Source organism: Ascaphus truei, chromosome 2, assembly GCF_040206685.1.
Source record: "Ascaphus truei isolate aAscTru1 chromosome 2, aAscTru1.hap1, whole genome shotgun sequence".
Lineage (NCBI taxonomy): Eukaryota > Metazoa > Chordata > Amphibia > Anura > Ascaphidae > Ascaphus > Ascaphus truei.
This window is the reverse complement of record NC_134484.1, coordinates 171,114,166-171,131,186: the sequence shown is the minus strand read 5'-3', so window position 1 is coordinate 171,131,186 and position 17,021 is coordinate 171,114,166. Positions and strand designations below refer to the sequence as shown.

General features: G+C 42.2%; 1 protein-coding gene across 2 annotated transcripts in view; it reads right to left on the bottom strand.

Annotated features, from left to right (window-relative positions):
- KCNG2 (potassium voltage-gated channel modifier subfamily G member 2) overlaps positions 1-17,021 on the bottom strand; it is a 177,391-nt gene that overhangs the window by 83,165 nt on the left and 77,205 nt on the right. For both annotated transcript variants that reach the window (XM_075585532.1, XM_075585533.1), the window contains one exon: positions 2,206-3,032. In XM_075585532.1, coding sequence (XP_075441647.1) covers positions 2,206-2,964 — 759 coding nt within the window. In that variant the 5' untranslated portion in view covers positions 2,965-3,032. The remainder of the gene's footprint in view (positions 1-2,205; positions 3,033-17,021) is intronic.

Here is a 17,021-nt window from a genome sequence, read left to right as displayed (position 1 = left end):
GGACTATACAAATCAAAGGATGCTCAGTATATGAATACTCATTAAAATGGCATTAAGAGTTGAATTTAAAAAATGTAGTAAGTATTATCTAATACTATAGAACTGATTTATTTAAAAAAAATGTAGGATATTGCATTGCTCCTTTAAGAGTGGCACAGCTTAATAGTTTCATTGTCTTTTATTTGTAGATTTGCTTTAATAGGTGAATGAAATAACGCAAGACAGCAAATTAATGAAAATAATACACGTTTCAATATTGGGGGATTGTAAAAAAGGGTAGCAGGTGGAGCTTAAACTTATCTGATATAATTTGTAAGCTATTTGAGAAACATATCCAAGCCATGTTACAATTGTAATGAACTGATCTGAATAAGAAAGCTATTACTGTTATGCACGTGACTTACAATATAATGCAGTGCCAGTTACCAAGCTGAAGCCAACAAGCCCAGAAAGGTCAAAACTAGAGTGAGAAAGTTATCCCTTAAAACAGCTCTGTAATGCAGCTAGTGGAAGCTTCAGTGTTATCCCTGCTAGAAAAAAAGTTTAGAAGGTAGAAAGTGACACTCGCTATGCTCCTTAGCCTATCCATAGCCATCACCTCTGTAGTTTAAATACATGGGCCCAGATCCACAAGGAGGGCTAAGCTTCAGCCCGCCTTTACTCGCGTTCATATGAATGGGAGCTGAGGCTTGCAAAAGGCATCCGTTTGTGGATCTGGGTCATAGAAGGCTAATTAGTAAAGTTTCCTACTTTCAAAACTTGGGCAAAACCAATACTAAAATCAGTACCATATTTATCAAAGAAAAGGAATCCCATTGAAAGTAAATGGGGATTTCCTTTTCATAAATCTGGTGCTATTCTCTTGCAGTGGTAACGCTCCAGTTTTGCAGATGGGAGACTAATAATTTACCTCTTATGTGATATTTTAGAAAATAAAACAGGTTTGCGAAACATGCTTGAATTTGAAGACATCTTCATTTATAAATCTATACAAAAGTGTATTTTATAATTCACTGTGCAAACTAGTAAGTAATCTTAGGTTAGAATATAGTCACCCTGTAATCTCAACACACCTCATCCATATGCTACTAGCAGCAGTATTGCTAATTCATCATAAAGTGGGACCATTGTTTGTTTAACATCTCCAGCTTTGAGGCACAGCCATACTTTTCTGATACCTGCTCTGAAGGATTCTGGGACATAAGTGGCTTTGTTGCTAGGGGTTGCATGCAGTAGTTATTCAAGTTGGGTAATTGCCCAAAGACAGAAACGCAACCTGATAACCATTTGAGAGCTCAGCATATCTATTTTTTAAGCCTAAACCATGTTATAAATAGATATAATCTAGTGTAAACCAGACAGTGCCACTCAATAAGAAAAAGGGGTTTGAAATATAATATGACTATAGGTGCTCGAACAGGATTCCCTAATTCCTGATCACTAAAAACAAGAACTGGTCTCCTCAGCACTCGAAAAAAATAATAATTTGGGACTACAATAGATCCCAACAAGAGTAGAAGAATGTCAATAAAATAATAATTTTTAACAATACAAGCATAAAAAATACAGTAAAAATGACAGATGGTCGCTTGAACCAGACGATATCAGGACCAGAGTTTGGAATTTTTTTCCCTCCGATTAGAAAGGCAATATATGTTTGATTGGATTCAAGTCAGGCACCTCGTGGGTAACAGTGCCACAAGAATGTTCTAGTTGTTATATTAGATACCACTTATGGTTCTACGGGGCACATGCATCAAGTACCGTACAGGTTATTGCACCCATTACAGCATTTACTCCCATTGACTTGAATGTGAGTTAATGCCAGAATGGGTGAGATAAACCATAACAGTGCATGATGCATGTGCCTCTGTTTGTCCTATGTGCTGTTGAGTTTTTTTTACTTTGGCAACCATGTAAAACCTTGTGTACATTACTCAGCAGCACAAGGCAAATAAACAATACTACTGGATGAGGCAGAAGAATTTTTTTTTTTACCAAACGTTAAATGAAACATGCTTTTTAAAATTGAGGTTCTGTCTCTAAAATGAATGTAAATAAAAAGTAAAACAAGCCTGTGACTACCGTCCCAATTTGCCAAAACATAAATATTTTTCTTCCTGTATTCTTGATTAAAGTTTATCTCCGGTGTTGGTTAAAATTGTATTGTACTATGGATGAAAGGACCATATCAGTAACACTCACCCGCTCCTCCTCTTCTCTAAGATCTGGCATGGTGCTGATACAGAGGCTGACTGCTGTGATAGCCACAAAGGAGACTGACAGGCAGGCAAAAATCTTCCCAGGGATCCCTGAGTGAGGGTTCTCCACCATGTCCCGGAGATGTTTCATGCACTGGGCAAACCGTCCGCTGTCCTGCAAGGCACTTTCGGAATTCTCCTTTGAGTTTTCGAATTCCCCCTCGTACATCTTGGCTTCGGCGAGTTCCTCTTCCTTCTGCTGCAGCTTCCTCAGGCAGCACCACTCTAGCTGCTCTTCCTCTATGCCCCAGTATATGAGCTCTTCCTGAAAGGACAGGGCACACATCTCACGCAGTATTCTTAGCTTCCCAGCTGCCAAGAAAGTCATAATAGTCCTAAAGGCACAAGGGTTGCGGTCAAAGAAGAACTCATTACAGCTGATGTCGTAGTCATCGCAGACGTCCATTATCTCATCATAGTTATTGCAAGCTTTTAGTTTTCCAAGCCTAGTCAAAGGGCAGTCTTCTAAAGTGGTCCACGGGATCTTATATTTGATGCCCCCTACGTTAATGATCAAATGCCGCGCTCTGTCCTCCACGTGCCCTCTATTACGCCTCTCCTCGCCTGGGCGGAGGAGCTTGGCTGTTTTGTAGAACACACCTTTCCTGGTCCGAACCTCGCACAGGTTATCCAGGTTTTTGAATCTGAAGGAGGTGAAGTCGGGCTCTGCTTTCCCTGACAGTAATGCCATTTCCTGATACATTGGCTTTCTTCATTTAGACAACCACTCCTTCCAGAAGAAAATCTCGAGTGGGCAAAACAGGTGCAGATCTGGAACAAGAAACCAAAACAACAACAAAATGTTTATTCTAAGAGAATTTTTACATTTGCTTTTAAGGTTTTCATATTCTTGGAGGTATTTTCTTGTATAGTACCTGTGAAGAAGAGACCTGAGAGGTCTCAAAATCTTGTGTACTTGTAAACCTATGAAAATCTTTCATGTTGGATCATTACAATACATCAAAACCTGCAACGGATCTACACTACCACAGGAGTAATATGGCTTGTAGAGCTGTTACCTTTGTGAACAAATGTTTTCAAATGTATACATATAATATGTACAGTATTTGTTTATGAAACCAAATTTCATATACAAAATGTATCATGCATTTTAAATATGATTTTCTAACTGTACGAATGAACGGTAAAAAGAAAATACTCTAGATGTCAGAAATATAAATCAAAGATGTGGCACTAATCGGAATGCTCCATTCAGTAAAGAGCTTATTATCTTACATGCCATGAGCCATGCACACAGAATGTCTCTGATATGCCAACACAGCTAGAGTGATACACTGAAGTGGACTAATCAATTAACCGTCACAGTAGCTCTTCGAATGTTCTATTCATGAGCAGATCAAGTGGAGTTTAGTATACATTCTAATTTGAAACAAACACATGCTGCTTTCCCAATTAATTTTTTTAAACGGATGCCGGTTTTAAATTAAGCAACTAGACTTCGAAACAACTTTTTACTAGGTAATAGTCTGACTTCCTATAAGTTCACTTTGCTCAGCCCTGCTCACTACCTGTGTGATACCAGCATTTTCCATAGGAGTTCAAATCCCAAAACAACGTTCACCCAACCGGGCTTCGGATGATTTTCAGGTCTACCTTTGCGGAGGAGCTCACAGAAATTAAGTTCCAGTCTCTCTTTTTTTAGAGATCAACAAGAAACTCCACATAGTGATTGTGAAATGATTGGGAATAGTGCTGGAATACAGAGTACAAAGGGAAACATGTATTGTCTGACACATTTCATTATTTTAAGCTGCATTACAGTATATATATTTTATCTAACATAACATTTTATTTGCCTATTTTTCTGACACCGCTTTAACCTACAAAATGCAATTGGTGGCATCTACTGTAATAATTACAATGCCAGTTTACTTCCATATTGCCAGGTTACCATTCTTCTTTTGCTATGTGCTAAGGCTATTTGTACAGCACACTATGCTGCACTTATCTCACATTGATTTCCAAATGTTTTTTTCAGAGTAGAAACCAAAACTGAAGTTGTCATTCTAGCAGGTCTATTATATGGTGACAATATGTTATATGTTAACACTAAAAAAACAAACTTTATTAATTTCCATGTATTACATTATTAAATAATATTATTAATATAAGTGTATTATTTATATTTTGAAAACAAAGCAAGCTGCATTATTTGGCGTTGTGTTACATTCTCGTCTGGCGCTTCAGGGGTTAACAAAAGCAGAAATAAAAAGTGAGATACTGGAGTAGTTGGGGAATGTGAAATGGAAAACTAGTGGAGAAAATGGAAAGGAAGTATGAAAGTAATCTGTAAATGAACAAAGTGGATTCCTTTACATGAATAATAATAAAAAAAAGTCTCTAACAAATCCATAATTAATAACTACAAATTATACTGAGTTCTGGTAGTATTCCCAACTTGTTTGTTTTTGCGCATAAATGCCATCTCCATATTTAACTAACTTAACAAAAAAAAAGAATTGCCAATTTTATTTCACGCCTCTATGTTTTAGAGAGTGTACACAGACTGATTTGCTGCTGTACAGTATATCTGGTGGCAATGCCCAGAGATTTTGAAACGGTGGAAACAAGTCTATACAGTAATTAATAAGGTTCTTGATTTCTTCTCACCCAGACCCGTGGCCAGCCTTTCTCAATAAGCCACTTTCCAATGTCTCTAAAAATGAGAGAAAATGAATAATGCATATTTTCTAACCAACAAGATAAGGCCCATGTCTTATTCAGGCCGAGAAAGGAATATGGCAGGTTCTGTCAGTGGGAAATGTAACCAGCTTTATTGCCAATTCTCTGTATTCATTGACTAGGATTTGGGAGCCACGATGTAAGGAAATATGTGAACTTTGAAGAAAGATTGCTAAAAATGTCATCGCTGAACAAGGTGTAAAGGTGATTGACTATTACACAGATCCTCAGGACATCGTTATTTACTTAATGATGTGCTAAATGAAGGTAAGGCAGGGCTAAGTGCTAACTGGGATCTTCAAAGCTCCCAAAAATCACCCTAAGGGCTGGGGCACCCACCGTGCTACACGACGTGTGCTCGCTTTCGTGCGCACGTGCGTTCGTCACCTGGCGCTGAATGGTAGTGTTCATTGTTAAAACTATGTGGGCATGTTCACACATCGCCCAGCAGACGGAGGCGCGTGCAGGCGACGCCATGTGTTCTCTTGCCCTCTAGCCTCTCCTAACGCTAAAACAGCCTCTCCATCAACTTGAACAGCCGTTAGTGTTAATGATATACAAAAGTGGTGCTTAAAACCCCAACGCATATCCACAGTAGGCCATTAAAATGAATGCAATTTTTTTAGTTCACATTTAAACCTGGCGTTACGGCCTAACAGCACCTAATGCTGGGTTGCAGTTATTTTTTTGGCCTTGTGGTTTCCTATATTGAATACCCTGGAGAATGCCCCCCAAAATCAGCCTAGACCTATGTATTAACCCCTTGGAAGTAAACAGTTCTCCCAAATGCAGGGGGAAAATGGCATTCCAGAGGACTTGGTAGAAAAATATTGAAAATAACTTTATTGAAGCATGATCGACGTTTTGGTCATCAACTTAGACCTTTGTCAAGATACAGCAGCTTTACCTGTATGTTGAAATGAAAAACTTGAGCAAATGCATTTTTCAGTTCTATAAATGAGTGCTGCCTGCTGTACAGAACGCTCGCCTAAGGCTGAGATTATACTGAAAAACGCCACGCGGCGCAAAAACAAAATACATGGATCCAGTTGAGGTAAACATACCGTGCACGAGGTGCGCGCCGCCTGGAACGGCAGACTGGAGAGGAGACATTTGTTCTTGGGAGGAGGCGGCCGCGTCACGTGAGCGGTTCAGCCAGTGAGGGTGAACCACTCACGGCCACGCCTCCGTGTCTCCTCTGCTCCTCTCCTGTCTCCTGTGCCTGTTCAAGAAGTCGCTCGGCAGCAGCGGGAGGATGACGTCACCAGACCGCGCTTCCGTCCAGCGGCATCTGGTATAATCAAAGCCATTGGGTTCAATTAATCTGCGTCACTGCTGTGTGGTAGCTAACTCTGTGGTGTGAAAGTTAGCAATAGTGTTTTCACCTGAGCACTCGCTGCAATCTATCTCCTTTGGGTATATAGTTACATAGTAGATGAGGTTTAAAAAAAGACATACAGTACGTCCATCAAGCTGAACCTCTGCTAAATGTAGCTCCATCTATCTGTGCTGCAGCAATACAGGCATACCCCGCATTAACGTACGCAATGGGACCGGAGCATGTACGTAAAGCGAAAATGTACTTAAAGTGACGCACTACCTTTTTCCCACTTATCGATGCATGTACTGTACTGCAATCGTCATATACGTGCATAACTGATGTAAATAACGCATTTGTAACAGGCTCTATAGTCTCCCCGCTTGCGCACAGCTTCGGTACAGGTAGGGAGCCGGTATTGCTGTTCAGGACGTGCTGACAGGCGCATGCGTGAGCTGCCGTTTGCCTATTGGGCGATATGTCCTTACTCGCGTACTTAAAGTGAGTGTCGTTAAACCGGGGTATGCCTGTATACTGTACATGAGGAAGACAGCTGTGAGGTTTCAAATGCACTGTACAGAAAGGGGCCTAAGTAATAAGCATCACATCCAGATTTTTGGGTGCACAACTGGCACATGGAAATAGTATTGTAAATGGCGCTTGTGTGCACCTATGTACCAGCCTGACATTCTCAATCAGTGGCATCAGCGCAAAAGATAATTTTTCCCCTTTTATTTGGCGCACAGAAATAGTTTGTTCTGGGCGTACAGATGTACATGTTATGCACTCAAAAATAATGTTTCTGTATGCCATCATCCAGAAATTGAACCTGGAGTAACCCCTAAAAGTTTGCTGTATATTATTAACTCATGTCCCTGTATATTATTAGCACAGAATTAAGTTGCTAAATATCAACCAAAATGTATTTGATGCAGAACAGATGTTTCCTTATATAGGTTCACAAAATCTTTTAATTTACTCATTATTATCAATAATTCATAAAGTTACCAAATAAACCCGTAACCTACTATGCATGAAGAAAGTCCTGTACAATTCAAAAGTAATTAAAGTGTTTTGATAGAAGATCTAGCATTTATGTGCCAGATCTTTCCCTGGAAGTGCAGGAGATTCAAATGATAATACTGTACCCCACTGTGGAAACAGTTAGCTAAATTCACAGGTGGTCATTAAAAATTGGTGTTATTAAGAAATTGCATTGCAGCAATATTTTTTTGAATTATTGCTGTATTCACTAAGCAGGATTTATTCATTTGCATACCAAAAAATGCGTTAACTCCGTGTTGTCCCAGCATTCCCTATACACTGTAACTACTGTAGTGCCAGGGACCCCTGCTGTGTTAATCCGATGGGCCATTAGTCTCTGCAGAAATGTCACTTAAATGTTGCAGCACGTACCCAACTGATACCTGAGTGATTGCTCCAGATTTTCCAAGGCAAGTTTAAGGCACGTTTTAGAATACTCATCGGCGCACCTGTATATGCAATAACTTATAGAAATCAGCATTGTAGAAGGGCAGGAGAGGCTAACAATGCATTGTAAAGGAATGCTTTCAGATACCAAAGTGGTTAACATACAATATGAATACCCAGAAATAAGTACAAAAAGCATACAACATCCATATGTGCAAATATTAACTCCTTAGTAGCCCAAGTTGTCATCTTATCATAGTTCACCAAGGGGTTAATATATGAACATGTCCTGCAATGTTAATATTATGTATTTTATCACCTATTGATGCTGGTCTTATTTTTCCATTATATTCATAGTTAAGATAGGCCTCATGCCAGCCTAAGGCCTTGACCCCGCTGCCTACTGCAGCGTCCGCTGTGGCGGACGCTGCATGGACGAGAGCCCTCCACTCAATGGCGCCGGGCCCGCTTGCAGGGGGGGGGGCCGCAGCGCTGGGGCGAGAGCTGCTCCTGCTCTCAATAGAATTGAGAGTAGGACTCGCGTCGAGCGATACGGCACGCCCCCCGGCGGTTCAGCCAATGAGGGTGAACCTTCCGGGTGATGTCATGGACGCGCCCCCGTCACTCCACCGCCACGCCCCCCGGTCTCTCTTCCTGCAGTGAGCTGCAGACCAGGTAATTGGCTGCACGCGCCGCCAATCTCGCGGGCGCGCGTTGCAGCGGAGATACCGGGGCCTTAGCCTAGGGTAGCTGATAAAAATAAACAATATTTTCTAGTGGTAAAACAGTGAATAGCACATTCTGCTTTGCATATGCCATGTTAAAAATACTGCAGACATATATCCCCGCAATGAAAAACCCCTAACCTCTGCTTTGCTGCTGCTGCTGCTATGGCTTTAGTTAATCAGTTGATTAAAACATTTGTGTAAAGCACTAATATCACCAATGTTTTCATTCATCAACCATTAGAGACTCTAGGTCTTTGGCCCATATGCACTAAAGGGTATTGTATAATAGGACGCCCTAACTCCCATTTGAATGGATATGAATATGGACTTTTGAGTGCAATGTGAAATATTATCTCTCTCATATTGCGGGGTATGAAATGTACTGTATTTGTATATTTTCATTCACTTGCCTTAATCTTTCATTGTGCAATTAACTTTTCAAAACTGCTTTTATTGATTTAATTCTTTGGAGGATGTGAGCACTCACCTATTTGCTTTTCACTTTACTTTCCCTTGTACAGACACCAATCTATTACAGATACAGTATACCAACACAACACCCATAACTACTTGAACGCAGGATAATCAGTGACTATGGTCGGGATTCATTAAACCGTGATGTGGGATGTCTGTGGCACCCTGATCAGGCGTTAACTATCATTCAAGCCAATGGAAGTGAATGCTGGATTGAGGTGTGATACCCCGCAGCCAAACATAATGGATCTGCCCCTGTGATGCATCCTACAGGTATGTCAACAGCTTGCTCTACACGGGCACAGGAGAAGACATGCACATGCACAGTATAACCAACATGCCCCAGATAAGTCATGACTCAGGGGAAGTGATGAATAGCATTATGGAATCATCTGTTTATATTGTTTGAAAGCATATTGTGCCTTCAGACTTTGGAAAGCCTTTCCGTGTATACTGATGCAAGATATACAGCGTAATCGTGTTACTTTCCTCAGAACTGGAGACATTTCTTCATTATTCATGTTTCAGTCTATTTTATAAAAATCAAAACATATTTTGCCAAGCCCTTGGTTTGACATGCTTCAAATATATAAACGAGGTCAGCTATAAAACTTTCGTCTCCCGAGTCACTGCTGAATACTGTATGTTATTGATAAACATCAGAAAAATGGCATGTTGATAAAAAATCAAATTTGGTTGGTAAGACACATAATTAAAGGGCTACAAGAAAGTGTAACATCATGGGCATCTTCTGTGCATTTACTGTATATTACTTTTATTTCATGATATGAAAGAAATCATTGACAATCCAGGTATAAAAGTGCAAAAGATATGATGTGTAAATATGTGGATTAGTGATGTACCGAGCACCGGACATTACCCGGACATGGCAGCAGGGGGCTGTGCCCGGCACCGGATAGGAGCCGGCGCAGAGTAATGTCAGAGTAGCTGAAAATACATCATCACTTACCTGCAGCTGGCGACGGAAGGCGAGGAAGACCGGTGAGGAAGTCCGCAGCGACATGTGGGAGCAGCAGCAGAGGTCCTGTGGTGGTGGCAGCAGCAGCAGCAGCAGAAGTCTGTGTTCAGCAGGAATACAGCACACAGCTGATACCAGTGTGAGCCGGGGAACCATGTGACCGGAGCAGGATCGTTGCTATTGGACAGCTGGGGAGGAGCCAGCTGAACACAGACTTCTGCTGCTGCCACCGCCACCAGGACCACTGCTGCTGCTCCCAGATGTCGCCGCGGTCTTCCTAACCCTGCAGGTAAGTGCCGTCCGAGTACCCGGTACCCGGCCGGGTAAAATGATTGATTTTGCCCGGGTACCCGTTACCCGGTTTTCCAAAAAATTAGGACCCGGTACAACACTAATGTGGATATATGCAATAAAATTTAAAATACTACATTTGTTTGACATCGATAAGTATAATTACTCTTGTGCCCATTAACAAAATATGTAAAAACCTATTTTTGCTATATAAAGTGTGGTTACAGTATAATATTTATTTAAATGCATGGGATTTGAAAACTTGTTGTACAAAGAAACAGTATTTGACAGCGGATACAAACCACTTGGCCCACCTAGTCTGTTCCTTCCCTCTCCATTGAAAAACATCAGACCGGATTTGATCCTAGACTTTTTTACTGTATTAGGCTCTGTCCCCTTTATTTGGAGGCTCTTTCACAAATCCAACCCCCTTTTCATGAAGAAGAACTTCCTCACATTTCCCCTGAGCCTGCCTACACCTTTCTTGGCAAAATATCACATTTATTTGTGTCCTTCAGAGGTGTGCAAAACTTTCATACAAGGTTGCGAACCATGCAAACTTTCCACAGGTCCAAGTACAGATCCCTGAGGTGCTCCACTGGTCACCTTCCCCTCTGAACATGGGTGTAGCTATAGCCCGGGCGAAGCCCAGGGGCACGCGCTCTTTGGGGCCCCGCTCTTTCCCCCCCTGTCGGCAGCCCATCTCTCTCTTCAGATAGAGACAGGTGGAGATGGTATGCGGCAGTGGACCCACAGTGTTAAACAGAGGAAAAGCCGGCAGACGAATTAGCAGCTGTTACAGAGGCGGAGCAGGACGGCAAGGGAGGAGTGTTCTCTCGCTGCATAGGCACTGGAAAGAAAGACTTCCGGGTCAGACCGCTAGAGCGCGCTCCTTCCCCGTCGCCCTGCTCCGACTGTGACAACTGCTAATTCCTCTGCCGGCTTAGACTCTGTTTAATGCCAGGGGCCCCCACAGCCGCCGCATACCATCTCCCCCCGCCTGTTTCTATTACCAACCATAGGTAGACATGGAAGAGGAGGAGGAGGGAGAGAGATGAGGGTATAAGAGAGATGATTAGGGGGAGAGGTGATGATGATGATGATGGGGAGAGCTGGTGAGCTTGATGATGATGCAGGGGAGAGATGGTGATGATAATGAGGGGGAGAGATGATGAGGAGGGGAGAGATGATGGGGAGGAGGGGGAGAGATGATGAGGAGGAGGATGAGGAGAGATGTCAGGGAGGGCGATAGATGATTATGATTATGATTGGGAGGGTGAGAGATGATGAGGAGGGGGAGAGATGATGAGGAGGAGAGATGACAGGGAGGGCGAGAGATGATTATGATTATGATTGGGAGGGTGAGAGATGATGAGGAGGGGGAGAGATGATGAGGAGGAGAGATGACAGGGAGGGCGAGAGATGATTATGATTATGATTGGGAGGGTGAGAGATGATGGGGAGAGATGATGAGGAGGGGGTGAGACGATGAGGAGGAGTGGGAGAGATGATGAGGGATGATGATGAGGGATGGGGAGGGATGAGCAGAGATAATGAGAGAGAGGATCAGGGAGAGGATGGAGGATGGAGAAAAAAATTGCAGTTAGTATTAATATTAATGGGGCACTGAACATTTTTTTGCCCGGGGGCCCGCGCATGTCTAGCAACGCCACTTCCTCTCAATCACTTCATTTACGACAACTCTGTTGTCCAGCCTTCAACCTATATCTTAAACTGGAGATCTTGATACATTGGTGCTAATAGGCACAACACAAAAATGACACTATTTGCACCACTTTTGAAGCTAATTTGCATTATTACATAGATTCCTTATTCAATAAGCCGTAAAGCAGCCGATCGCATGGAGATCGTGCAAAAACACGCATTGAATCCAAGGAGCTTATACCAGAATTCATCAAGGGGAACTGCCATTGACTTGAAAACATAGTTACTGGCAGATCAGGGTACGGAATGGGATGTTTGGCTGCGCCCATTTGACCGCAACCAAACTGGCGCTCCACCGCCTTCACTACTCACCGCAGGACACCTCACTGCAAGCCACTTTGCCGCCGCCTGACCACCGCCATCACTTTGCTATCCGCTGCCACAGCCTCCATATTTCAATTTCCTAAGGAGCTCTCATGAAGCCCCATTTCCACCGCTGCCATTTTTAAATGATCCAAATTTCCCGCCAACAATTTGCCAAAATTCTTTAATACAGTAAATGATTAAAAGCTTCATACTTTCATATATTTACATTTCCTTGGAGGGGGGGAGGGGCAGGAGAGATGAGCGGGGCAGGAGAAAAAGGGGGGGCAGGAGACACAAGGGGGGCAGGAGGCACAAGGGGGGCAGAAGACACAAGGGGGGCAGAAGACACAAGGGAACCAGGAGACAAGGGGGGTGCAGGAGAGACACAAGGTAAGTTGATATTGGTAAATTATCTAAAAAGTGTCTCAGTTGGCGCTTCCCAGTCCTTAAATAATAAATATATTAAAGTGGCAATACTAAAGCGATTTCAATATATAGTGATATAAATGAATGTGACTGTGATAGAAATATTATATATAAAACACGTGCAAATAAAAGTGCAATGGCACTCTAATAGACAGTGAATAAATATATACAATCAGTGACAATTAAAGTGTAATAAGGCACTGTGAATAGACAAAAAAAAAAAAAATCCCTGACTCAAACCCAAAAAGGGAACCTTTTCCTTGGTACCAAAACACATGTAGAATCTTAAAAATTTGGGGAGCTGTGGATGTAGTCCAATATGTGGGAGAGAAGAAAACAGGAAGAACCAATGGTGCAATATCGTCACACTAGGTATGTGGTCTTTGAATTAATCGTCCCACTAGGTTTGTGGTCGCTGAATTCATGATATGGGTAAATTACACTGTATCTCCAAACAGGATTGCCAGGTGACTTCTCCAAAAATACTGTACACAACGGTGAAAGAAGCGACGAACTTGAGACACGAACGCTCGCGTGCGCGGACACACATGCTCTCGCTCCATGCTGTTTCTTCCTCTCCTTGGCCCCACCCCCAGGCTGCTGACACCTCCTCCTTATTGGCTGAATTACCCAGCAGCAGGCAATCAGAACAGAGCAAGCTGCCCAACGCCCAAGCAACAGCCCTGCTCTCTCCCTACTCAGGAAAATCCTGCGGCCCCCCAAGCCGGTCAGGTCACTGTGTCCAGAGAAGTAATACCAGACATATACATGTCCAGTATTACAGTACCTCTCATGTTTTACTGGACAGAGTATCCAAATACAGGACAGTTTGGTTCAATACTGGACACCTGGCAACCCTATCTCCAAATACCAACCAACATATGAAAAGTTTTGGTTTGGTGTATCTGAAATACAAATGGGAGAAAGGGAATCCGAATGATCAGTTTCCGCATGAAGTTACGCCGCGATCTTGTGATCGCTCTGCAGATAGGGGGCACGTGTTTGCGGTGTGCTGGAGCGACATAGCACTCTAATACTACACTCTCAAGCAACCAAAGGGTGATTGGCTCTGGCAAATCGGGTGATTGGCTCTTCCTGGCAGCAATGCCCTTCTATATTCAATTGTGCTTCCAGTTAAAACTTGTGCTGTATCATTTATATACTGCTCTGATCCCCGCTCGTTGTACTTTATTTTCTCTGTATTGTAATTTTGTAAAGCACACTGTTGGTATTACAGTATATATATATATATATATATATATATATATATATATATATATATATATATATATATATATATGCAAATATAACTGTATGCTCATCTGCATGTCTTAGGCAGGTCTGCAACCCCACCTTTCACCATTATCACCCAGCATACAGCACTTCCACTGCAGCAAGGGATTCTGGGAAATGACATGCAAATGAGCACACAGTGTCACTTTTTGCCTCAATAACCATTTTTAACATGTTATATATATATAATGATGATGATGCAGACATACAATTATACATACTGTACATAAAATAGTTGGGTTAATAATAATGTTTTCTCCATAGAAAAATAATAATTATAATAGTAATTTCAATACACTGTGTAGGGACAGGGGAAGAGGGATCCTTCACTACAACTGCACATAGAAAAAAAGTGTGTGTGTGTGGGCCGAGCACGCGCATTTTAAGTGACACTTCTTTGTCTTTTGTCACTGTTTTCTCACAGAAATTGTATTTGTGATGGTGACATTTTTAATTAAAAATCAAAAACACAATTTTAGTGACAAAACGCAAAGCAGTTCGACTTAGAACGCGCGTGCTCGGCACACACCCCGTTTTAGCTATTTGCACTTCTATATTTATACTAACTACGAATTCCTTGTATGTTTGTGACTGTGTGTGTGTCTCTATGTGTATGTGTCTCTGTGTGTGTGTGTGTGTGCCCTTGCTTGTGCACACGTGTCTCCTTGCTTCTGCGCATGCGCACCGAAGGCCGCGGTGCATGCGCAACCAGTACTGAAGCTAGTCATAGTCGTTTGCAGTACACAGCGACGGCCGCGTCCGTAACGCCGACAGTACCGTGTGACGTCACATCTGTTACACTTTGTGTTCCTCAATGAAGGTGATTAAGTCCTATGAAATTGTAGCAGGTGCCAGCAAAGAAGTTTCACTTCAAAATATATGAATTAAAATCTGATGTTATGGTGCTACCAGAGGATTGCAATTGCATGTAGCACAAGGGGGTAGCTGAAAGGAAAGCAATGCCACTTAATTGATGCATACCCTATTTGGATTAACACTGATACAATTTATCATGGACAAAGGAATTTTGTGTCATTGCTTTGATATAGTGTTGGTACAGTAATAATGTATCACTGAAAGAACAGGATAAAACATATCTTTCATTCAAGATATCTAAAATAAATTCAGCTTGATTTTAGGTAAACGATCCCTGTTGTGCCACTTAAACGGTGGCTACCAAACTGCACCTGCAATGTTGATTGTGTGGGGATCACAGTTAGCCTTTTAACTAGTTGGTAAGAGGCACTTGGAATGATATGATGCCGTTATCACACATAAGAGTACTCAAGTGTAACATTACACATAATACAGAACCCTTATAGTGAACTAAAGTTAAAAGACAACAACTGCAAAAATGCTGCCAGTGGGGATTTAAAACATGTGGCAAGGACTGAGAGATGGATACAATTACCAACTTTTTATGATGGGTCTCAGAGTACCACAGAGGAAATTGCCAAATCGCTGAAATGAGGCAAAATAAAGTATCTTGATGTTACTAATCTCATCCAAATTTACAACAACAGTTAAGTGTCCCATATAGGATTGATGTTAATCAATCTGCCTAACCCTACGTGAAATCTTGTCTTGGCTGTGAACATGCATAAATCAGCAGTCCCAATACCACAGCATGCATCCACTACCATACACAGGATTCATAGGAGAAGTGCAGAGTAGAGGTGATGCCTTGTAACTTTCGGTGCATTTCTGGGACAACACCGCTACATCAGGGGCACACAGGTGCTCCGGACCTCTGTAGCCAACATTTCTCCTGCATTCAAACCCTACAGTGACGCAGCGTCAGTGATCACGTCTGACGTATTAAAAAAAAAAAACTTTTTAAATACATGCTCTATGCAGATATATGTGCCTTTGACTCCTTTAATATTATATTATTATTCACTTGCAACCTCTGGTCTGGTTGACAACTGGCCATGATCTAATCATTGTGCAGCCAGTTTTCATTTATAAAGCATGTGAGAAATTAATTTGGAAGTCTTTGAGCTACACAATTGCAAAGAAAAATCAATCTGTTTTGTGTATTTATGGTCCTGAGACCTCTTCTCTTTTCTCTGTACACACTCTCTCTAGGTGACCTAATAACATCTTTTGGGTTTAATTATCACCTCTATGCTGACGACACACAAATATACTTTTCAACACCCGACCTTACACCTGCTGTACAAACCAAAGTTTCTGAATGTCTCTCTGCTATATCATCCTGGATGGCCCTCCGCCGCCTTAAACTCAACATGGCTAAAACAGAGCTCCTCATACTTCCTCCCAAACCTGGCCCTACTAGCTCCTTCCACATTACTGTTGGAACTACGATCATTCACCCAGTAGCCCAAGCACGCTGCCTAGGGGTCACACTCGACTCCTCTCTCACATTCGCCCCTCACATTCAAAACATTTCTAAAACCTGTCGCTTTTTCCTCTGCAATATAACTAAGATACGCCCTTTCCTCTGCTGCTCGACTGCTAAAACTCTGACTCAGGCCCTCATTCTCTCCCGTCTTGATTACTGTAACCTCCTGCTGTCCGGCCTTCCTGCCTCTAACCTGTCTCCCCTACAATTTATCCTAAACGCTGCTGCCAGAATCACTCTACTCTTTCCTAGATCTGTCTCAGCATCTCCCCTCATGAAATCCCTCTCCTGGCTTCCGATCAAATCCCGCATCTCACACTCCATTATTCTCCTCACTTTTAAAGCTTTACATTCTTCTGCCCCTCCTTACATCTCAGCCCTAATTTCTCGTTATGCACCATCCAGACTCTTGCGTTCTTCTCAAGGATGTCTTCTTTCTACCCCCTTTGTATCTAAAGCCCTCTCCCGCCTTAAACCTTTTTCACCGGCTGCCCCACACCTCTGGAATGTCCTTCCCCTCAGTACCCGACTACCACCCTCTCTATCCACCTTTAAGACCCACCTTAAGACACATTTGCTTAAAGAAGCATATGAATAGCACTGTGGATATTCTGAACACATGATACATAATGCTTGGCCCCCTGCAGACGCACTTACCAGAACTCCCTCCTACTGTCTCTGTACGTTCTCCCTACCTACCAATTAGACTGTAAGCTCCTCG